The 24,747-nt window shown below is 35.8% G+C and overlaps 1 protein-coding gene across 3 annotated transcripts in view; it reads right to left on the bottom strand.

The window, feature by feature from the left end:
• Positions 1-1,117: 1,117 nt before the first annotated feature.
• Positions 1,118-24,747, bottom strand: part of CCNT2 (cyclin T2) — a 38,708-nt gene continuing 15,078 nt past the window's right edge. Inside the window, exons 3-10 of one of the 3 annotated variants that reach the window (XM_055262021.2) lie at positions 21,578-21,706; positions 19,491-19,551; positions 15,872-15,934; positions 12,416-12,461; positions 10,659-10,822; positions 5,815-5,885; positions 4,145-5,294; positions 1,118-4,043 (exon numbers count right to left, since the gene is read on the bottom strand). In XM_055262021.2, coding sequence (XP_055117996.1) covers positions 3,976-4,043; positions 4,145-5,294; positions 5,815-5,885; positions 10,659-10,822; positions 12,416-12,461; positions 15,872-15,934; positions 19,491-19,551; positions 21,578-21,706 — 1,752 coding nt within the window. In that variant the 3' untranslated portion in view covers positions 1,118-3,975. Of the gene's footprint in view, positions 5,295-5,814; positions 5,886-10,658; positions 10,823-12,415; positions 12,462-12,581; positions 12,676-15,871; positions 15,935-19,490; positions 19,552-21,577; positions 21,707-24,747 lie in introns of those variants that run through there. The other 2 variants (XM_055262020.2, XM_055262023.2) reach the window with 2 other exon arrangements.

Genomic DNA, 24,747 nt, shown 5'->3' with positions numbered 1-24,747 from the left:
CTGCTTTTCCAATGCAAAAATCCCTGTCTAAATAAGCCCATCTTAGAGCGCATGAGATTAGCACCTATTGTCCTGTCAACTCATTTAATTCAAGTGTGAGATTTGTTGATCCCTCATCTGGGTAAAGGTAGTCAGTAAATCCTACTGCCTCCCTTCAAGACAGCCTGTGAGGCAGTAACCAGCTTAGAAATACCGAATCCATGACTCTTCCTAACAAGAGCCTCCAAATATTCTCAGCAAAGGCATCCTAAATTTAAGCAGATACGCTTTTCATTTGGATAAAATTGGAAATGGTGTAATATCTTGAGAGAATGGTTTTCCTAAAATGTTACCATGTTAAAAAAGTCCCCATGTCTATAGAAAATGCAAAACCCTGAAATATCTAGTCAACTAACTGTACTCATGAAATGCATAATATTCATGCAGATATAAGCAGTGGTTTATTTCTAAGGTTGCTTAAAGAATACAAGTCAGCAATTTAAGTTCTCAAATATAAAAGAAAATGTGCTTGAAACCTTTTAAGGCAAGGGTATTTGGTACTAACAAAAACATTTCATATTGGTTCTCTGAAATAGCCCTCAAGTAGTCATTTCTAGTTCAAAGAGGATAGGCCAAAAAAGTTAGGTATTCTACGTAATTATTAATACAATCTGTTGCTACAAAGTAATATAAGCAGCCACTCATGACAGTCAAGAAACCATACATCATGTCAGAAATTTCTTTAACTCTGAATAAGAACTTTAACCAGAACGAATCTGCACACACGGAGAAGACCAAGGTGCACATTTAACTTTCAAAGATAAACCTAGGGCTGACAACAGGACTTTTTCGGTATTTACATACCTGCTATTAGGAAACTGTGAGGTTTTACCACTACAGGATACTGCTGCCCGTTAAGCAGGCCTCTAAGAACGTTTCAGTGAACAAACCATCCCTTTGCTTTGGTTCTGAAAATACCTATTTTGAAATAGCTAAGGCAAATATTTAGAGGGACACAGCTCAATATTGGAAAACTAGCTGGAAGAGGTAGAAGTAAAGCCTTTCTTTGCAATGTGCTTCTGTGCAAAGGTAACAAATCAGTGATCTAGGGAAAACACAACTTAAAAATGACTCACTCTTTTATAGGATGTTTAAAGATAATGCTTTTTAATATTTCAAATATTTTTTTTAATCTCATCAAAAATGTTATCACCTTAACAGTACTTTGCACATGTGGAATTTCATACCTAAATTTGATACTATTTTGGTTTATTTATGGCTACTTACAAGAGTCACAGTAATAATGTCCACTCATCAGAGTCTTTCTTTGGTAGAGCCTAATGGGACCAGGCAGATGAACTGTTATGCAAATGAGATGGATAAAGCAAATTGATGATAGTATGAATTATAAGGGTTTTTGTTAAATGGAAATACAACTTAAAAAGGATTTCCATATTTATCCCCATCGTTATTTTGGAAGCTTAATATCCTGTTCAGGGGTTGAAGAGTTTGAATAGCTCACACAATCCTGTAAAAATGACAACTGGCTGCCCTTTAATAAATAAAGTCATTGTAAAGAATTACATTTACAGAGTGAAAAGTGAATACATAGCATTTCAAATTCAATTTTGGAAGTACTAATAAGTACTGACCCATAACAATATACACTAGCTATCTTTTTAACTGTCCATCATTAGCACCAATGAAGATTCAATAAAATTACCTTTATTCCCACATCTCAAAACAATTCTGCAAATTCTTAGTGAAGTTTAACTATAGTCACAGACCTTAAATATTCACATTGTTTTCTATGTCTACTGAAAATAAGTTCACTACTTTTCTGGATATTCTTTACAAAATCTTATTAAAATTCCTGGTATTATCACCCCCAATTATACAGTAGCACAACCACCTTATGTAGTTTTTACATGATAGCTCTGTAGAGGTTTCACATCTAAATTACCAAGAAAGCCCTTCCCTCCCTCATCTTGCACTCGGCTTAATTCTATACTAGTCCTTGGATTATGTACCACTGTAAAAGTATAACTGTATCAAAATTACCATGTTTATGGATACAATATTATGCCATACAGAGCAACAAAGTTACATATAATGACAAAGATTACTAAAGTTATGCAAGACAAGAACAAATGTTAGGACATGCTACCTAGGCACAGTCCCTACAAAGAGGCTCCTAAGTACCCCAAGTTCAAATAACATTGACAAAATAATGAACAATTATCTTTAAAAATTATAAAGCTACTGGCAAATTAGGTAATTGCTAAATAAAGGTAGAGCACGAGATTAAACTCTAATATTTACAACTGCAACATACTTAATTACAATTGTGCATGTATCAGTGGCTTTGTAACAAAAATACAGAGAAAAAATTAAGTTTTCAGTTCAACAAGAGGTTGATCCAATCAATCTCAAATATACTCAACAACTCAGATTTACCACAGAATAAATTCAAGATTAGCTGATAAACAAGAGCCATATTACTGGTGTTTAAGACAAAATCTAAACAAGTTAAAATCTAATGTTTGATCAGAAGTCAGATGACTGTGCAAACTTTACCTCAACAGAAATATACTGAGATGTGCAAACAAATGTAAAACCTCCACTAGTGGTTTGCCTGGGAGGCTGACCTTTTCTTTCTTACAGAGCTTCCTGATAACCAGAAACTATAAATACAGGTACAATGCACAGTCAGTAATCTTTTCTTTTTTATTTATTGTTAGAATATAAAAGAATTGAGAGCATAGGTTTAATTTCATTTTTATAAGGAAGACTACATTTACCTGAAAAAGAAATATGGCATCACACACAAACACGCTTCAGGGAAGGAGTATATTTAAGAATATGGTGTCATTCTGAATGCTAAAGGAAAAGTGATCCCTGTTTACTATTAAAATATGTAGTGTAAAATTCTTTAAAGGAAACAACTCACTAAATCTCTACTAGGTAAGTTATTGTGAATTTAGTTTTCAAATCACAGTAATCCACACAACCATTATTAACAGCTCTGTTTCATAGAACTGCAACAAGCCAACAAACATTTAAATGCACTTCACATCAAGAGTATGTAAACTTTATTTTTTCCTCTTCAAGCCTTCAGAAAGTTAGGGACTATTTCAGCAGCCAATCTGGTCAGAACCTCTGAAGGCAAAATTTCAGTGCCTCACAGTGTATATGACCATCTGTGGCACTGCATACACATCTGGTAGTGAAGTGTCCCCTATCAGTGGCTTCCAGTAAGGCCTAGAGTTTAAGGTTAACATAAAAAAGTGCCACCTTTGTTTTAGATTAGTGATGGACTCTGACAAGATAAAGTTATTCTGTATATTGTTATACTTACAAGCAGCTCCAATCCTGAGTATTTATGGTAATATCTAAACATACAAAAATGTATGTACATTTTTCTCCACTTTCTTGTAAACAGTTGTCAGTATACTGTTTTATCCCTTTATCATTGAAACATGCAAATCATACATACAAGTATAAATACACAAAAGAAAACAATTTACACTCATTCAAAAGCCAAGCAACAACAAAAAATAGCTACAGTATTCAAATCATAAATAATGAATGCTTGAGGCATCTTATATTCCTAGAAGCAGCCAGCCATTCATCCTAATGTTCTTAGCTGCAATTGTAGAAATACTGAGTTTTGCACCTTCCATGCTTTTACAGTATTTATAACACTATCATATGTGGAGATAAAGACTTGTTTACTATAATCTCTTCTTTTCAGAATGAAGAATAAAGCAGCACTTACAAATATTGAAGCAGTGGCAGCAACAGCAGGGGTTACCACTGCTAGATCAGAAGGAATTTTTCCATTCTAACAATTTTTAAATTAAAAAAGTAAAGGAAAAATTGACCTAAACAAATTATTACATGTTCATTCCTTGGGCACTTAACAGCGAGTCCAGCATGTCGAATGTGTCTTTGTAGTCCATATGCTGGCTGCTTGTACTGTACTCGTGATTGGCATCAGGACCGTTGGTCTCCACTGGCTTCTTGTCCAGTTTCACGAGGGTGCTGAGATGTCCGTAGCCCACCTGGTATGTGACAGGGGGAGGAGGGGGTAAGGGATGGTTAAAAACAGAGTTGTGAGAGGATATATACTGCTTAACAGAGGAGGAAGAACTAGATGAACTACCTGAACTTTTGGAACTTTTGCTCATTTTGGAGTGGTGGTTGTGAGATGCATCATTGACATGCAGCCTCTTCCTTGAAGAGCTGGAGCTAGAGGAAATGCCATCACTGCTCAGACCAACAGGACTCCTCAGAACAGTGGGTGGTATCCCGTCGGCACTGTGTTTACTGCCACCGCTGCTGCTGCCACTATGCGAGTGGGCATGCTTGTGGCTGCTGGTGTGGTGGCGGCTTGAAGGATGCTCCTTGTGCTTCTCCTTATGGTCTCTGCTAATATGTGGGCTTGAATGTTTGCTCTTCCCACTGCCTTCATCAGAAGAGCTGTGTCTTTCTGAAGAGGAAACTTTTATTTTCATTTTCAGTTCTTCTTTACTGGCGCTTTTATCAGTGGGTGGTATTGGAATCCGTAATTTCAGTGATCCACTCTTTTCCTTTTTATCTGCCATGTATTTTTCAGTATTTGCGATAGGTATTTTCATTTTAATGGGAGAAGTAACAGAACTGCTGCTGGCTGCCTGTGACTGCCCTTGTTTGTGCTGCTGTTCTACCTGGGCAGCTATATAATGATCCCTTACATCAAGATCAAGAGTTTCTAGTTTACGCTTTTCTCTATATTTATCTAAAGACATTTTCTGAGGAATTATTCCTGGAGTAGCAGAAATTGGCCCATGGTGTTTACTGCTCCCTGCTTTATGAGTATATTCTTGCTTAACAGAAGAATGATCTGAAATTTTGTCAGGTCTGTGATGTAATCCTGAATGCAGTGATATAGAAGGTCCCTGCTGGAAGTTCATGTTGTACTGGCTACCAGACAAAGATGTCTCCTGTTTCTGTGAATATAGCTGTTCTGTCCTTGCAGAGTCTTGATGTTGAGGCCATTCCTGGTGTGATGATAAACCGTATGAAGTACTTGGCATTCCTGTTGCTAGCATTGACAAATTATCAGATGTATGGCTGTCTTGAACAGAAATATTTCCTGAATTTAGAGGTACTGGCGCAGGGAATGCTGATGTAGATGGTTTCTGAAAACTTGGGTTTGTAGGCACACCAGTGACACTATCTACTAAAATGGAATTCTGGACCAAAGATGAACCAAGAAGTGGTGTCTCTGATACCTGTCCATCTACTTTTGGTTTCCTAGCTGCCTGATTAGCCTATTAAAATAAAACACAGAAGAAGCAGTGATATAGCAAAATAATTTAATGCAAATTTCTTGTCTTATAAAAGTTATATATTAAAAACATTACATATTAAATATATGGAAATAAAATGACCTGGGTTCAAGGTTTTATGTTGCCAGTAAATAAATGCCTTAGAGGCACAAAAGAAGCCTATAAAAAATTGAAAACACCAATTTTAGACACAGATACAAGTTAAATCCTAGCCCAGCACTTGAGAAAGTAATTAAACTTGTCTAGGCTTCAGTTTCCCCATTTGTAAAATGAAGAGGATACTTTTGTCATAATCACTGCAAAAATTTTTTTAAAAGTATAACGTACTTTTAGCAAAGTCCACTGGACTCAGTAGTTGGGTATGTGACTATATGTAACTTGAGATACGTTGAATTATTCAGGAATACTGCAAAGATTATTTAACCACAAAAATTCAAACTGGTTAGCTATGTAAATGTTACATAAAGACTGAAATTCTGTTAAACCCTGTCAATTCTCTTACCCTCCAGTTTCGAATCTTCTTCAACCTATTAGGCGTTTTCTCCAATATTTGTAGAAACTCATGTGTTAGCTCTAAAAATAAAATTTAAATTTGAAACTTAGAAGATGCCTTTAGGATTTAAATTTCTCTTAAGTGAGCAGTATTAAAAAGGAATGCTAGGAGTTCATCTACTTCACTTTTACCCTCCTATTAAATCCTCAGCATACACAGAAGTACACACAACTCTCAACCGGCATTTTCAAAGCTGAATCCTTTTGTAAAGATTACTTTCCCTCTTGATTTTACTTGCTTAATTAGAATCTCTAGAAAATCTAGTAGCATTAAAAATAATCCCCCCCCAATAAAAAAAAAATCTTCATTAGGTAAACAACACAATAATTTTTGTTGCAGGAAAGATCTATCAAAAGATTCTTTAAAATTAGTGGACAAAAGTTTGAGGAAAAGGGTTATTTGTATAATCCCAACGTCTCTTCCCCATGAAATGTATTAATTACAAAGAGAAAAAAAAAAGTGACTTTAAAGTGCAGAAACCACTTGAAGGATACCAAGTGATCACGGTTGTCATTACCAGTTATAAGACATATCAACATACTGTACCCCTTGATATGATGCACCAAGCAAGACCCAATCTACTTCTATGGTATTCTTGCTCAAAATGCGTAACTTCAACGTAATAATGAGAAATCATCAGACAAACCCCAAATAAGGAACACTGTATAAAATGACCATTATTCTTCTAAGTGTCAGTGTTACGAAAGACAAGGAAAGATTGAAGAACTGTCACAGACTGGACAAGACTTGAAGGGACATGTCAACTAAATGGAACATGGGATCCTAGAACAGGGAAAAATATGGAATACTGAATAACATCTGTGGTTTAGTTAACAGTATTGTACCAATGTTAATTTCCTAGTTTTGATAATCATATATTGTTATGTAAGATGTTAGTACCAGGACAAGCTAAAGGGTATACGGGGAACTATGCAATATTTTGCATTTCTTTTTTTGTTTGTTTGTTGAATAATAGATACAGGGTCTCGCTATGTTGACCAGGCTGGTCTCAAACTCCTGGGCTCAAGTGATCCTCCTATCTTGGCCTCCCAAAGTGCTGGGATTACAGGTGTGAGCCACCACGTCCAGACTTTTTTTTAAAGGGGAAAATTCCTCCAAATATACTCATACTTCCTAGCAATCAACACTATTAATATATTAGCCAACTATCTTCGTTGTAAATTTCTATTAACTTTCTTAAAATTCTGATTACAATGAAATGACCCACTTTTCCAAAGTAGTATGGTTTTGATGAACTAATGTCATTAATAGTTACCAGCCACTCTCAAATATTCATCAGTCAAATACATTAGAATATTATATAATATTAATAATGCCAATTCCACCTCAATACTGGGGGAACCTCTATTAATAGAGACTACAGGTTCATTTTGTAATAGCAAGCTTCTTTGTAAACTATTCTAAGCCAGTGTTAAGATCGACAATTCAGACAAGCTATAATTTAACATTAATCTTTCAAGATGTAATTTCCTTGACAATGTCATGACTAGTCCCTGCTAAAGTCTCATGAGCTTTTTCATCCAGTTTGGATGAAAAAAACCCTAATGCCCAGACCTTTACTTCCTCATTTGAAAAAAAAGAAAAAAAAAAAAAAAGACTATTTTTCTACTTTTGGGTCCAACATTAACAAAGTTGTTTTGACTCAATTTCTGTTAACAACTTGGTTGTAAAACATTAAATACACTTCAAGTTCTGGTCCAAAATCTCGTACACAAAATGTAAGCTTTGTTTTTCTTAAGTAACCTACTGTATTAAATTTTATAGCAGAAGAACAAAAGGATCTGTTAAATAATCCATTAACATAATTAATTAGCTATATGCACAAAAATCATAGTATGTGCCTAAAATAGAGGCCCTTCTCTCTCAAAGCTACTGTCTAAACCAATGTTCTTTTCTGGAACACAGTCATTAAGTGAATTATTTCAGTAAATAATAAGAATAGTAGTATCACTTTACTCTACAATTCAGATAAATCTTCATGTCTTTTTTTTTTTTTTCAGACAGGGTTTCCTCTGTTGCCCAGGCTGGAGTGCAGTAGCATTATCACAGCACACTACAACCTTGACTTCCCAGGCTCAGGTGATCCTCCCATCTTAGCCTCCACAGTAGCTGGGTCTATAGGAGTGCGCCATCACGCCCAGTTTGTATGTATTTTTAGTAGAAACATGGTTTTGCCATGTTGCTCAGGCTGGGCTTAAACTCCTGTGCTCAAGATATGTGAGTGACTGCACCTGGCCACATCTTCATGTCTTAAATTTTGAATTGTCTTTTTGTGACTGACACAGAAAAAAAAGCTGCTGCAAAACATGGTGAAAGTCTTAATGTATCAGGTCTCCAAGATTCCTATTCAATTGCTCTCCAAATTAATAAACTTTTCAGAATGGAAATGAGGTAGCTCCTGCTGTGTCAAACAACCCCACATAAACAACAACCTAACCTCTGACCTAAAGACAGGATAAAAGGCAGATTACTTTTTTGTGATCTTTCTACTTCAGCACCAGGTATATAAACTATTTTTATTAAGATTATGCCTACTGGCTGGGTGTGGTGGTTTGTGCCTGTAACCCTAGCACTTTGAGGCCGAGGTGGGTGGATCATGAAGTCAGGAGTTCAAGATCAGCCTGGGCAACATGGTGAAACCCTGTCTCTACTAAAAATACAAAAATTAGTCAGGTGTGGTGGTGGGCACTTGTAATCCCAGCTACTCAGGAGGCTGAGGCAGAGAACTGCTTGAACCCGGGAGGCAGAGAGTGCAGCAAGCCGAGATTGCGCCACTGCACTCTTTAGCCTGGGCGACTGAGCGACACTCTGTCTCAACAATAACAACAACAACAACAACAACAACAGGATTTTGCCTACCTGGTGATTTTAATCTAGTGACTATTAAACTAAAACAATGACCTAGATAACCTGATTTTTCAAGCTGTAGAACAGATTAAGCCCTCGCTGAGTTTTAGATGTCATTTCAACTCACTGAAGATTTCCTTTCCTCTGGGTAAACTCTGAAAAAGCCTCTAACAATTTAGGAAAACATTATAATCATGCAACAATAATACAGCATGAGATATATATTCTGGGATAATTTTCTCCAGGTGGAGAACAAAACAGAAAAAGATGAAACAAAGAAGCATATTTCACAAATAAGTACAGGCAAACTATGGATAATTGGCCAAATATGGCTGGTCACCTATTTTTGTCAACAAAAGTTTTATTGGAACACAGCCACACCCAATCATTTACAAGTTGCCTACGGCTGCTTTCCGGCTGCAATGGTATAGCTGTATAGTTGCAACAGAGACCTTATGGTCCACAAACTCTAAAACAGTGTTACTCTTTGCAGACCCCTATCTTAAACATCAAGTGGGGCACGGAGGCTCAAAACTGTAATCCCAGCCCTTTGGGAGGCTAAGACAGGTGGACTGCAAAACCCCGTCTCTACTAAAAATACAAAAATTATCCAGGCGTGGTGGCATGCGCCTGTGGTCCCAGCTCCTTGGGAGGCTGAGGCACGAGAATCGCTTGAACCTGGGAGGCAGAGGTTGCAGTGAGCCCAGGATGCACTGCTGCGCTCCAGCTTGGGGGACAGAGTGAGTATCTGTCTCAAAAAACAAACAAAACAAAACAAAACAAAACAAGGCCAGGCACAAGTCTGTAATCCCAGCACTTTGGGAGGACAAGGTGGGCAGATCATCTGAGGTGAGGAGTTTGAGACCAGCTTGGCCAACATGGTGAAACCCCATCTCTACTAAAAATACAAAAACTAGATGGGTGTGGTGGCTTGTGCCTGCAGTCCCAGCGACTTGGGAGGCTGAGGCAGGAGAATTGCTTGAACTTGGGGGGTGGAGGTTGCAGTGAGCCAAGATTGCACCACTGCACTCCAGCCTTGGCGACAGAGTGAGACTGACACACACACACACACACACACACACACACACACAAAACGGTTATCTATTTTCTTGCTGAAATCTACAGTACATGGTTAAAATGCCCTAATCCCAAGAATCTCCCATTTCTGGCCAGCTTCTTTTACTTCTCAACCAGAGGAATTTCTCATCACAACATCCCCAAAATTCCACGTTCCTAATTAACAGAACACACACCCATAACTTCGTCTTATGTATTCATATTTAACAATGTAAGGCAACAATGGTAATACAGAGCAAGAAACACAATCCCCTGAAAATCCCTTTAGTTTACTGCTTCACAGTTAACACTCAACTTTCAGTATACACATTTACAACTCAACAGAATTAGTATACTTTAAATCACTATTCTTATCTTGTCAGCTTATGGTTATGGAATTCTAAACCTTATTTATTTATTTTTTAAGTCCTGAAAAAGCTTTAGATATTCGGTGGTAGTTAATATACACCCAGGCTGGAGTAGAGCAGTGCCTTCAAGGCTTACCGCAGCCTTGACTTCCTGTGCTCAAGTGATCATCCCGCCTCAGCCTCCCAAGTAGCTGAGACTATAGTCACGCACCACCACACCCAGTCAATTTTTAACATTTTTTTTTGTAGAGACAGAGTCTATGCTTCCCAGCCTGGTCTTGAACTCCTGGGCTCAAGTGATCCTCCTGCCTCAGCCTCCCACAGTGCTGGGATTACAGGCATGAGCATAGCTTCCAGACTCAATTTTTTTTTTCTTTAGGCTGATGAATTGTTGTTTTCCTTCTGTTCATTTGATAGTGTACTGACACTTTCTATTGTCAATTCAGACAACTGCCAACTTAGATAATTCCAAATTTTTAAAAATTTATTTTCTCTACTTACCATCTAATAATTCTAGAGTAACTGTAGGATCCACATATTCCCACCAATGCTTTCCATCAGTTGATACAGGGATCTCCCAATTGGACCATTTGCAAGCCAAATGAATGCATACACATGCTATCACTGTTGGTTTGTACTGAAGACAGAAGGTTGTAAGATGCAGACTGTTGCAGAGCAGGTTTGAAAATGGAGAGCCATAAAAATTCAAGTATGTAAAACAAAGAAAAACATTTACCAGTAAGATTAGAGCAAAATTTAAACTCTTTAAGTCTAGAGTATAAAAGCTTATTTTATTAAATTAAAAGCTAAGTTATAAAATTCTAGTACTAAAAAATCTACATAAAATGAACATTTCCCCTCACTCACTCCCGAGTATATTACTACTACTAATATATTAATATTTAAAATTTTGTTTTTACATCTAAAATTGAAGTATTTTATAAAAGGAGAGGAAGATAGTACATTTGCAATAATCACTATATAGATAACACTGTAAATTTTTTGTGGTATTTTTCTTTTGTAATGTCATGGTAAATATGTAAATGGAAAGATAAAAACTATTTGTAAAATTGACAAAGTAATTTCAATCTCACAATAATCAGGAATTATCCCATCTGATGTGGCTTAATAGGCATTTGCTTTCCTTAGTGAAGCAGAGAGAATTAAACACATATCTATGTAAATCTATGCCTTGTTTTTCAGCAAAGCCACAAAGGAAACTTACCTTTTGCCAAACAGCTTCAAGGCTCAATGTTATTAAATACTGCAAAAATACTACCTTTCTCCTTCCATTATATGCCAAATATGGGGCATGTAATATGTGTCACAGCTAGCCTTTTCTAATCAAAGTTTCAAATTTAAGTCTTTTTATGTTGCTGTTCAGAATTACTGGGGATAGAGGTTAAATACCAACAACAGATATTTGAGAAAATATAGCAGTATTTGCCAATCTGAAATTGTAAATAAAACTTATCAGTGTCACAAGAAATTAGGGACTATACAAAGCTGGTTTGGTCTCTTCTCCCCAGTGATCCACTCAAAAAGATAAATTTAAATCATTAATAAATCTAGAACAGAATTATATATTAAAGCCTCCTTAAAACTATTCTTCCAGTTTGGTTTCAATGATGGAAATGTTATCTGGTCAGCCATAAACACATACCATTTTTTACTCTATATAAAACTGAAAAGGAAGGTTTTTTTGTTTAAAAAAAAAAAAAAGGAAAAATTGTGTTTATGCAAATCCAGGCATGGATAGGACTTGACTACTTTTAACTTGCTACTAGTGGGTATTATCTGAAAAAAAATTTCAAATTACATAAATTTTATTTATTAAAAAAACTTTAATGAGTATTTTAAAGTTAAGACTGGATCAACGTGAAATTTTTAAAATTGTCATTTAACTATAATTGTAAACTGGAAATAGCTTTATACTTACCAAGTTGCTCGAATTTCTACGTTAAGTTTAGCTCTTTGTAATCTTTAGCTGCTATTCAGGCTACCAATTTTAGACTTATGCACTCACAAATCGAGAATATGTCATCAGAAAGCACCACTACACTTCACATTGTGCATTTAACCCCTCTGTGCCCAAAGTCCCTTGTACAATACACCGCAAAGCAAACAGGAAGGTACCACCACAGTAGATGGTCCAGTCTCCTGTTGCAACAAGGGTAAGAGACACATTGAGGGGGCCCTGCATTAAAGGAAGCTATAGTGTGCTACAACAGTGCAACAAAGAGGGTCAGGATAACAACCTGTTGGTAGCCATGAAATAGGATGTCTGTGCCAAATCCTTGCTTGCTGTAAGAAAAAAAAAAAAAAACGAAGACAATACTATCAGCTTTAACGTGCTACCATCAAAAAGTTCTCAACACAACAAAAACTTCAAAGATTTGTACACAAAAAGTAAATTTTACTTACTACTTACAAATATCACAAGAGCGCCATCATTTTCTATACTACTGAAAATCTTCAACAACATTCACTCAAATGTTTCTTGCTATCCCCCAAAGATCTGAGAAACAAGCCGATTTGCTTTTAGCTAGCCAGTTACAAGGGCTAAACTTGTTACTAAGTTAAGCATCTAGTCAGCTAAAAGTTGCAATAAAGCATTCTCCTGGATTTAAAAAAAAAAAGAAGAAGAAGAAGAAAAGATTTTGAAGTCTAATACAAAATACAAAGAGTTGCCTGCCAGACTTAATCCTCAGTCATATTTAAGTTGGCTTAAATACTTCCATCAAAAACAAAACAAAACAAACCCCCACCCCACAAAACACAGAGCACAAACTGCTCAGTTTTTCATCATGCTATTAAGCATCAACAGAGAATAAACCTAGAAACAGCATATGGGTATAGATACAGGAGGCTCCACTGTATTTTATTTCAAATTACAGAATCTAATTAAAGACTAACTTAGGAAAGATACAGGTATTCTAGGGAGGATCAGAATGCTTCAACACTGGTCCCCAACAGAAAGGCAATTGTTAATTAGCTTCAGACAGTGAAAAGTTTTCCCTCCCCTTATTCTCCCTCTTAGTCTTCCCAACAGGGATGCTCTTGTTATAGTTTCCCTTTTTCCCAATTACATCCACAAGCACTGACATACCTTTCCCCTCTGCTCATCTAGGATCAGTTTATCTCAACTCCGCCCCTCTAACAGTCCTCAAAATTTCTTTCCCCCTCCCCTATTTTTTATTCATGGCACCTGTAATCCCTGCTGCCCCATGTGGATCATCAACATAAAGGTTTTACAAAAGGGACTGGGGTTTAGCAGAGTTGTGCTAAGGAAGAGTGTCAAAGCATCAGATGTCTTGGTGGCAGTGTGACTTTCCTGGTGGGGAGGGAAGGAGAAATCACAGAAGTGAAGGTCCCTGTAAAATGACATTAGCCAATTCTGCAGCAAAGTAGCATAATATCAACTTTCTCATCTCCAGAGGGGAGAAAAAGACTTCACAGAAATCAAATTTATTTTCCCCTCCTCCCCCAGAATAAAAATACGTAGAGAAGGAAAAAATAATAATTAAAAAATGCCATTAGCAGTTTTCACCTAGGAATGTATCTAAATTCAGTGATCCAGAAACAGTCACTGTGCAACAGAGAATAGAGGGGAAATGCTGTTAGCTAAAAGTTGTAAAAGAGCAAAGAAAAAAAAAAAGACACCAAAACATGAAAGAGTACTTTTAAAATGGAGTAAGAGATATTCTATAGTTACCTGAAATGTTAGTCAGACAAAATGACATTAAACATATATATGGTTTGTACTCAAAGAATCAGTCATATTTTAACATTAACAACAACAAATAATCTGGTCTAAATATTTGTTTTGGATGATAATCAAATTTGTAGTTTTTGTAAATGTTTTAAAAGTTACTATTTTTCAAGTAAACTGACTTTATGTCTCTAGAATTTTTAGTTGTAGGAGAACATGTACAAAAAATATTAATCTCTGATAATTTAAAGTTGATTCAAATTTCACAACAGTAACCTGAAATCCAATTTCCTAAGTTAATATTCATAAGCAATATTTTTAAACATATACTAGTACTTCCAACTAATGTTTCTTCAATAGGCTCTTAATTTAAAGCAAATTATATGGCTACAATGCTTACAAAGTTTAGCTTAACCTTTTACAAGTTTTTAGAAAAAACTAACCCTTTTTCCTTAATTCAACATCTACAACTAGTTATGTATACAATTCTATGCTATACTGTAATATTCAGATGAAAATGTGCTATAAAACACACCGATATAAACATGAAGAACAGGAACCACAGTTAAATATGCTCTAGCTTACAAATGATAATGTGTGCTACTACAAAAAATACAAATTGGATTTTCAGATGTCTACTTCCTAATGACACTATCAGACAATTTTTAAAAAATTGTAGCCACTAACATAATAAATCACAAGGTATAAAATGAATTCAATTTAGAATGAATAAAATGTGAGAATACTTAGGTAAATACTAAAAACAAAAGACTTTCAGAAGTCTTACTCATTTTGTTTGGTATAAATCTAAAAAAGCTTGGTAGTAAATGAATGAAACTGCAAAATTCTATTTTCAAAAAGGAAGAAAATGGCACATTACAGGTCCCAAGTGGTTGCTATGAATACGTTAACACTTGAAATGGAAACAGGAAAGTAGAAGAAAGAAGCAGAACAACATGCAACTGTGTAAAAAATATTTCTAGGGATACAACAGATATACAGGATTCATTTAGGAGTAGAAAAATGCTGTATCAGATACTACCAGATATTTTACAAGCAGTAAAGCAATACTTTTAAAAAGTCCTCCTGTTTATAAACAAGAGGCTTATCAGGCACATCACAAACTAAATGTATTATGCTCTAATTATTTCTCCATTACGCACAAAAAGGAAACCACTTTTAGTAATGTCAAAGACCCTCAAAAAATACATTAAATCAATTTTAGATTGCCCAAATGAATATGGGCAAAACACTTCCCCCAAAAAATAACTTTTTTTTTTGAGATACGGTCTCATTCTTGCTGCCCAAGGTAGAGTGCAGGGGCATGATCTGGGCTCACTGCAACCTCCGACTACTGGGCTCAAGCCATCCTCCCACCTTGGCTTCCTGAATGGTTGAGACTACATGCGTGTACCACCACAACCAGCTAATTTTTGTGTTTTTTGTAGAGACAGGGTTTCACCATGTTGCCCAGGCTGGTCTTGAACTCCTGAGCTCAAGCAATCAGCCTGCCTTGGCCTCCCAAAGTGCTGGGATTACAGGTGGGAGCCACCGTACCGACAAATCTTTTAACAAAGGCAATTTTTATCTGAAAGGTCTGAGGTTGGCCTCAAAATTCTTCAATTGTTATCACTTTTCAAAAACTCAAAAGTTTGACACAAACCCAAAATTAGTATTATTTTCTGGACCTATGCACTATTGGCCCACGCCTGACTGAAATGGGACTAGCGAAGCTCAATGGGGGATGGATAGAGTCCTAATACTTGGAAGCCCTCCAGAGTTTTAGTGAAATGAGATTCTTACCTATGTTTAAAGGAAGCTAACACACCAGGTAGAATCACAAATAGAAGTAGAACACTAAAAAGTAATGCTTAAAAAATGACATTTCCCCCTAATTTTAATGAAACCTAACAAAAGGCTAGAAGAACAAAATAGCACCCAAATTAATTAGAGATAATAAAAAGCATTAATACTTATCTTAAAAGTTTCAAGGATCACCTACCTCTTACTAACTGGGTACATTTCACCACATCTGTGTGTGGGTGTTCAATGGTGATCTCAAAACCTGAAATGATAAGCACTTTTTTTTTTCCAATCATTTACCACTACAGTACTTGCTGAGAAATGCCATAAACGTATAATATATTCTTCATTATTAAGAAAAATCCAAAGTTAAAGTTTCTCATCACTGACATTCTCATTACTTTTCCAATGACAAGATATAATTTTTCAAATACGATGTCTCGATTATGAAAATAAAGTTAAAAGACCAAGGGTAAATTTACTCAAAATTCTGAATTATAAATAATTTGGGATTATCTTAAAGTTAAAAACTAATTAAATTCCCGGCAAATACAACTGTTGAGCTGGTCCCACAATTTAAGGACGGAATTCAACTAGTAATATCTTTCTTAATATTCCAAAGCTTTCTTTCAGAAGACGTGAAAAGTGCAGTTTTCATAAACATAACTGTTGGGCCACAGTGGTAGAAATGAGCTTTTAAATGATACGGTACTCTAGATCAAAGGGTTTCAACCAGTTACCTTATAACTATACTTCATTAATAATTAAAATCACATGACAAACAAACCATAGAGGTCTCATGACTGCTTAAACTACTGTTTCTAATACCAAAGATGAAATGTTTAAAAGCTTTCAACGTGCAATCAATCCTTAGGTGTGGCGGGGTTTCTGCTTTTATTAAAAGTGAAGATCACATTTAGTTGTCTTCAGAAGCAGTAAGTAAATAAAATCCTAACAAATGGGTAATCTAGATTTATAAAGTTGTTGTGTGGTCTATATATAGTTCTACTGTAATTAAATATGCAGAATACTTTAAATAAAGCCATAGAAGCATATCTTCTAAATTCTAATGTTCCCCTTAAAATAACACTTTTCATTCTGTGCTTAAGAATATGTCACAAACAAAATGGATATTACATTATAATTTTATATAACAATAACTAAATATTTTATAATGATTTATAATTTTTCATTCTCAATTTTTTACTTAAATGAAATTTATATAATTTTGTATAGTAAAACAATAACACACTAAATCATTGGATTTGGAAGAAATAAGACCCTCGCTTTTTTGGTATCTTTTCATTTTATAGAAACTTCAAATAATTTACAGCTGACTTCTGAATAACGCAGCGCCTAGGGGTGCCGATCCCCATGCAGTCGAAAATCCATGTACTCCCCTAAGACTTAACTATCGTTGACCAGAACCTGCTTACCGCTGAAGCCTTACTGGTAACATAAACAGTTAATCAACACATATTTTTTATATGTATCATATACTGTATTTTTACAACACAGTAAGCTAAAGAAACTATTAAGAAAATCATAAGGAAGAGAAAATGTATTTACTAGTACTAAGTGGAAGTGGATCATCATAAAGGTCTTCATGTAGAGTAGGCTGAGGAAGAAGAGGGGTTGGTCTTACTGTCTCAGGTTGGAAGACACAAAAGAGGAGGCAGGAGAGGCAGGCAACACCTGGTGTAACTTTATAGAAATACACCATAATTTCTGTCTTTCGCTGGCATTAAATTCTCTGGCTTTAGATCCTTCACTTTCCCTTTGCTTTAAGCTTCTCTCCAATCATATTAGAGTCCATAGGTATGCCTTTCTTACAGCAATCCTGCATTCACATAAAAGCTGCATTTTCAATATGAGATAAAGTGCAAGGTTTTTGTGCCTGCTGGTATAGCTGCAGCAATGAATTCACAAATGTCTTTTTCTTCTTTCACACTGAACCTTACACGGGATTCATTTATCTTGAAATGGTGGGCAACTGTAGCTACAGACCTCAATCTACAGTACATATCAAATAATTTAACTTTTTTTTTGTAGCATCACAACTTTTATCTGCTTCTTGGGAGCACTTCTGGCATCACTAGAGGCACTTTGTATGGGTCCCATGGTATTAATCCAAGTTTCCAGTATCGCGCTAAATACGGTAAAAATATGCCAGAACCTCTTTTACCGCAATATGTAACTTACTGGAGAGACAAACTGTTCAGAGATGACAAGTGTCACACAGCATTTTAAGTGGATACTCATAACACGTGAGCTCACTGCAATAGCAACAGGAGGTGGCTACAAAATTATCATAGTAGTACGGTTATGTATTATTAAAGTTAATTTTATGTACCTTTACATTTGTTTATTTACAGTTTCTCTTAACTGTGAATACAGCCACGTATGGTGTGTTTGTGTGCCCAAGTTCTTAAAATTTTTATCTTTTAAAAATAGATTTATGTATATTTTATGGCAATAAATGATAAAATAGACTAATATCTATATATATTTTATGCATTCATGACATATCCAGCTTTTTCTTAATTTTTTCAATATTTCTAGGCTACAGCTCACCTACAAGTTTTTTCAAATTGTTGCAAATTCTCAACTTTCCATTATTTATTGAAAAAAATCCACGTAGACCCATGGAGTTCAAACCCGTGCTGTTTGAGGGTCAACTGCATATGTATTTCACACAAGCTAGTTTTGTAATGAAGAGTCTGTCACAATGGGAAGTTGTGACTGATTTATCACACTTCTATTCAACATCTGGGAATGGAGTAATGAATTAAAAAAATGACAAATTCACGATATGACTCAGATACTATTCCACCTCCACAGAATGGAGGTATAACAGGTAAAGGAACTTCTGCCCAAGTTTACAAAGCAAGTCAGAGACCTACAGGTTTTAACTCGGATCTCCCCAAAGCCCATGTTCTTCCTACCACATCCTAGTAGGTTCTTCCAGAACTAATATATGACTTTAGATAAGCCATCACTTTCTTAGGCCTCAATTTCAGTAAATCAAGTAAGGTTAATGGTGACAGTAACTGAACTTGCATACAAAGATGTAACTTTTAGAAAAGGATGACCAACATTTAAATAATTACTATGTCACATTAAAAATCATGTGACAGGCCGGGCGTGGTGACGCACACCTGTCATCCCAACACTTTGGGAGGCCAAAGTGGGCAGACTGCCTGAGCTCAGGAGTTCATGTCCAGCCTGGGCAACATGGTGAAATCCCGTCTCTACTAAATTACAAAAAAATAACCGGGTGTGGCAGTATGCACCTGTAGTCCCAACTACTTGGGAGGCTGAGGCAGAAGAATTGCTTGAACCCAGGAGGCAGAGGTTGCAGTGAGCCGAGATGGCGCCACTGCACTCCAGTCTGGGCGACAGAGCGAGACTCCGTCCTTCAAAAAAAAAAAAAAAGTGATATACTCATAAAATACTGACTGGAAGCTCGAGGAGAACAAGGATTGCTGTGTAAGTTTGTATACATCATAATCATATGAAACAGCCCTAAAGGACCATTTTACTCTCCAGTGCAAATCCAGAGCAAAGCACAGTACTTCAACTACCTGAAAACCTAATAAATCATACTGAAGGGTATGTTTACCATTCAATTTAACTATGCCAAATGAAATTAAATTCTAGAAAGGTAATTTCCTTATAACCAGGCAACCTTATCCTGTCTAAAACCTGTTTTAAAATAACTTTCTTCAATAATACAATTATTTCAGAAATCTTTTCACTTATTTAGAATGCTTTAGTGAAATACACACAAAAAGCCATTATCTGATGTAAGTACGTACCTAGAGTTTGTAGCATTATGGTTTCAAGTATAACCAGTTCTTGAGTCTGTTGAAGGTAAGCCTGTCAGATAAAAATATTATCAAATTGATTAAAATAAAAATAACATTCCTAGACTACATGACTGTTACATCTTGTGAGAATTACAGGTTGATTACAAAAGAACCACAGTAGTTTGAAAATATGGAGAAAATAAATTGAGGGTGACAGAGAAAACCTGTCTTCTGTGGCAAGCCTAAACTGAATTACTTTCTGTAACAGGAAACAAACAGCAAAAAAACAAAAACCTAACCAATACGAAAGAGGGTAAGTTAACTGAAATAAGGAGATGTGCACAGTCTGTAAAGTCAAACAACCTAGGCATTGGTGCTTCAAGAGATATTAAAGACAGGAAGCACCAAGTCAATTAAAAACATCCAACTCAAACCTGCCTTTAACCCAAACCTGGCTTACAAACTCACTCTAGGACATTTCATGTGGTAATTCCTCAAAAGTCACAGTAAGTCACTGAGTTAATTTTAGAATTAACTTCCCTGCCACCTTAGAAACGACCAAACATACCAAAATAATGTATCTCATACCCATGGGGACATAAATACCAGAGAACCTCCTTACTCAATTTCAAGAAATCATCCGTCTATTACAATTACTCTGGAAATAAAGGATATGAAAAATTTACTGCTGTCCTATTCTGAAATCATGACAATTGACCAAAGTGATAAGGAAAATACTATATTACTGATATGAATATACCTATACTCATTTTTGTAAGGACATATTGCTAAAGCCAGAGAGTAAAAGTACCTTTCATTTGATTTATGCTCTACTTTGAAAGGTCATTGAGCTGATTTTTAAAACGGTCAATTTCTATTATTTAAACAGTGCCCCAAGAAATAGTTCTGAATTTGTACAGTTAATAGAAACTGTAGGAATTATCTTTAAATAATGACAACCTATTATTTAATGGCTACAGTAATAGTTTACTCCCTTAAAGCCAACATCTATGATAAAACTTGCCATTAATAAAATCAGATATAGTTCCATTGAAGCTTAAATTAATCTGGACTTTGAATTAACATAATCTGTTAGTCATTCAATGGGTAAAAGTTCCTGATTAAATAACTTGAGATGCTAGAAAAAAAAATTTTTTTTTTTTTGAGACGGTGTTTCACTCTTGTTGCCTAGGCTAGAGTGCAATGGCGTGATCTCGGCTCACCACAACCTCTGCCTCCCGGGTTCAAGTGATTCTCCTGCCTCAGCCTCCCAAGTAGCTGGGATTACAGGCATGTGCCACCATTCCTGGCTAATTTTGTATTTTTAGTAGAGATGGGGTTTCTCCATATTGGTCAGGCTGGTCTCAAACTCCCGACCTCAGGTGACCCACCTGCCTTGGCCTCCCAAAGTGCTGGGATTACAGGCATGAGCCACTGCGCCTGGCCGAAAATTTTTAAAGGGCCACAATTCTAACTTCCATCTTAAGATGTCAGAAAAATTTAAAATAGTTCTTTCAAATAAGGTCTATTACAATGTTGATGATAAAGTTGTCTGGAAAGGAACATTACTCTAGGAAAATTAAAATACTAAAAAAATGCAGCTTATGAAAGCATAATAAAATGCAGCTTTATGTATCAGAGAGATAAGTAGTAGTACATGCATTAAAAAAGGAATAATACTTTAAAAAGACTACTCATCTAGGGGTAAATTCAGAAGATTTTCTGTTCCTTCATCTGTTGACAATTTAAGGAGTTATTTATATTCTGGTCTCAGATACAGCTTCCAGTGGAGGTGATAGGACTTACCCTCTACATGTATCATAACTCTGAACAACAAAACGTGAAACAAAAGTATCTTTGAATCAACAAAGCATCTGCAATCAAAGCCTTCTATAATTCAGAATGACATCCAAATTCATGAACATACATGATATGTTTTTCTGCCAGGCTGCTTCCTGGCATTGCATTCCTAACAGGTAATAAAATAAGCAGCATTTTGAAGGCAACACTAATTGAACTGTGTATTTTTGTTAGGCCTACATTACAAAAAAGTTTCAAATTTACAAAGAAAAATAAAAAACCCAGTATTTACATACATCACATTTAGTATCCAGCAGTGGCTCTAGAGGATGAAGACAAGCATGTGCTACTTTGATAACATGTTCAAGTTTTCGAGCCTGTTCTTCCACTTTTGCAGCCAAAAACAATGCAGTAGACGATATTATCTGCAGAAAAGATAAAACTCTGGTCATTTAAAAACAAATACATTTCAAAAAACCCTCTATTTTCTTCTTCTTCTTTTTTTTTTTTTTTTTTTTTTTGAGGTGGAGTTTCGCTCCTGTTACCCAGGCTGGAGTGCAGTGGCGTGATCTCGGCTCACTGAAAGCTCCACCTCCCAGGTTCAAGCGATTCTCCTGCCTCAGCCTCCCTGAGTAGGTGGGATTACAGGCATGCACCACCACACCGGCTAATTTTTGTATTTTTTAGTAAAGACAGGGGTTTCACCATGTTGGTCAGGCTGGTCTCGAACTCTTGAGCTCAGGTGATCCATCTGCCTCGGCCTCCCAAAGTGCTGGGATTACAGGCGTAAGCCACCGCACCCAGCCCAAACCCTCTATTTTTTAAGGGGGGAGGTGTGCAAGGAAGAATGCAATATTAATAGTATGAACTGTGAGGTGGGCTATGACAAGACTGATGTAATAGTTTTAATAAAGTTATTCATTAAATAGAACTAATCTATAAATCTGTTTTACTAGTTTTGCACACAGAACAAAGGGGAAAAGGGAAAAGACATACTAAGTAAGTTGACTGAACATACTAAAAATGCTAAAGAGAAAGTTTAAATAATATTAATTTGCACATTGTGGAGGCAAAGAAGAAAATAAGCAAAAAGATGATGCTATACCTAAAAAAAAAAAAGATGAAAAGTGGATCAGGTATACCCACTATACTCCTTGTCTAGGCACAGAGTCACCATTTTCTAGTACTCTTTTAAATCAAGCAATGGTTCATTGTGTGGCTATAACTGCCACACAAGATAGTGAAGGTACCTTCACTATCTTGTTGAAGGAACAGAAAAACCACCTAGAGGGCAAAATAAGGAGGATTCTGAATTTAAAACTGTTACTTAATTATCTCTATTACTTAACTATAGCAATAATGAAAGCGGCTACAACACTGGGGTATAAGCGTGTAATATAAACCAATACAGTAGAAACTTTGCCAATCAGAGATCCAGAAATTAGCAATTTTTTTTTTTAGCTCAGTAAATTAGGTCCTTGGGACAGAAGTATAAGAACACAAGCACTACAAAGATACTAAGACAGAGAAACATGAAGTTTGAATATGTACCCCAAAAGTTAATAATAAACCAAGTAACTGCGGACTTAGAAAATAGGCATAAAATAAACTCAAATAATGTTTTAAGATTACATTCAAGAAATTTCCCATGGGAAGATAATTTCTAAATGTCAAGATTTGAGTACCCACTTTTCAAGAGACGAACATTTGAGCCTCACTATGTCTTGGGGGTGGTCAACAATTACCGTACAGAAACAATGCCAAACTGGAGGTGAAGAAAATTTCTGACAGAGGGACAGTGGATCCTTTTGGTATGAGATCTTTTAAAATGTAATATGAAACTTAATCACTGGATTTAGGATCTGAAAAGGACCTTTCTAGTCCAGCTGCATTTGCAGATGTGTAAATGAAGTAAAAATGACTTCAAGAAGTTTTCTTTCTGCTAAATCTTTAAAACAGATGTAAAATAGAGTTTGGCTCCCAAGAACTAGAAATAATGTTACCTTAAAACGAGTGAATAATTTTAATTTGGCTTTCAACTCATTTCTTCCTTTTAAAATTACAACAAGGAAAGGATTAGAAAAATTGAGAATGCTCAAAAGAGTAATTTAGTCTGGAAGTAGCTTGAACACAGAACAGAGTTCTTTATTTGTGTTCCTAGTATTTAGCACCATGTGGCTGTGGTTCAATTTGTTGAATGAATATGTATAATATATAATGGCACCAATATTAAATTCAAAGTATTCCAAATGCCACTATAAAAATCTGAGAGCTGATGCCCACATAAGACATTCAAGAAAATGAAGACACTCTCAGTTTCCCACAATCTCTCATTTATTATCATTATTCATGTCTAACAGAGGAATGGCTAATTAAGCCTTCAAATGCTAAAACTATTTGTCAGAGTAACGCAACAGAGGCTCAGGTCAAAAGTCAAATTAGACCGAATTTAGTACTTAAACTTCCTTCCTGTCAGATGATCCAGAATTTCTCTTACTTGCCTGAAAGACACTGATCAAGAAATACTTTCCAACTAAACACTAACACCAACACTCTTCCAAAGTTCCTGGTGAAATCCACTAATTCCATTCACATTCCTTCTCTATAACCTGCAAACATTTTCCTCCATCAAGGCTGTAAAAACAAAACAAAACACCTTTCTAGATAAATATTTTGTGAGTATGCATGTGAGGCTTTATTTTCAAGGATGATTAAGGAAGGTGATCAAACTAGGTACTACTACTTTTTGTATGGAAGGTGATTTTGTTGTGAGGCTTAAAAGAATTCCAAATGTTTTGGGTAACAGAAATATTACTAGTTGGTCCATAGCTTTTAAAGGTGAGTATACTTTTGAAGCCAACAAACATTCACTGGCACATGCGAGCTTGGTTCAAGCCAAATAATTCACACCAGCATTGTTGGAGGAGTACAGCTGGTCTGGTTCAGGTAACCAAACAATTACAAACTGAGATTCAGTTCACTGAGGACAGGGACCATGCACTATTTATTTTCGTATTCTGGACCTAGTTTAATAAAGGTTCTCAAATTAAAGGGAAAAAAGTAACAGGAATGCGAACAGTGTTTAGAACTGTTTGAACTCTGAATACTGTCATGAGTTTGTTACTCTAGCAGATATATAACTATTTCAAGTAAATGTAACATTCTCAAAACAAGACAAATTTCTATAGAAATATATCATACAAATCATGGAGACAGGGAGGTAGATAGAGCTGACAGAGACAGCTGTAGCCATGCTGCCTCAAGTGGAATCTTGGCTCTGTGATCTGACTAGCCTAGACAATTTACTTATTCTCTTTCTGGCTCAGTTTCTGCATCTGTAAAATGGGAGAAATATTAATAGTACCTGCTTGTAAAGTTGTGTGAGGATTAAATGAACCAATATACACAGGACTTAGAATAGTGCTCCCTAGTACTATGACTCAAATATTATTATGTTGAAAAATTT

The sequence above is a fragment of the Symphalangus syndactylus genome, chromosome 22 (assembly GCF_028878055.3).
Source record: "Symphalangus syndactylus isolate Jambi chromosome 22, NHGRI_mSymSyn1-v2.1_pri, whole genome shotgun sequence".
Classification (NCBI taxonomy): Eukaryota; Metazoa; Chordata; class Mammalia; order Primates; family Hylobatidae; genus Symphalangus; species Symphalangus syndactylus.
Note: the sequence above shows the minus strand (reverse complement) of the source record. Positions and strands in the feature narration are given on the sequence as shown.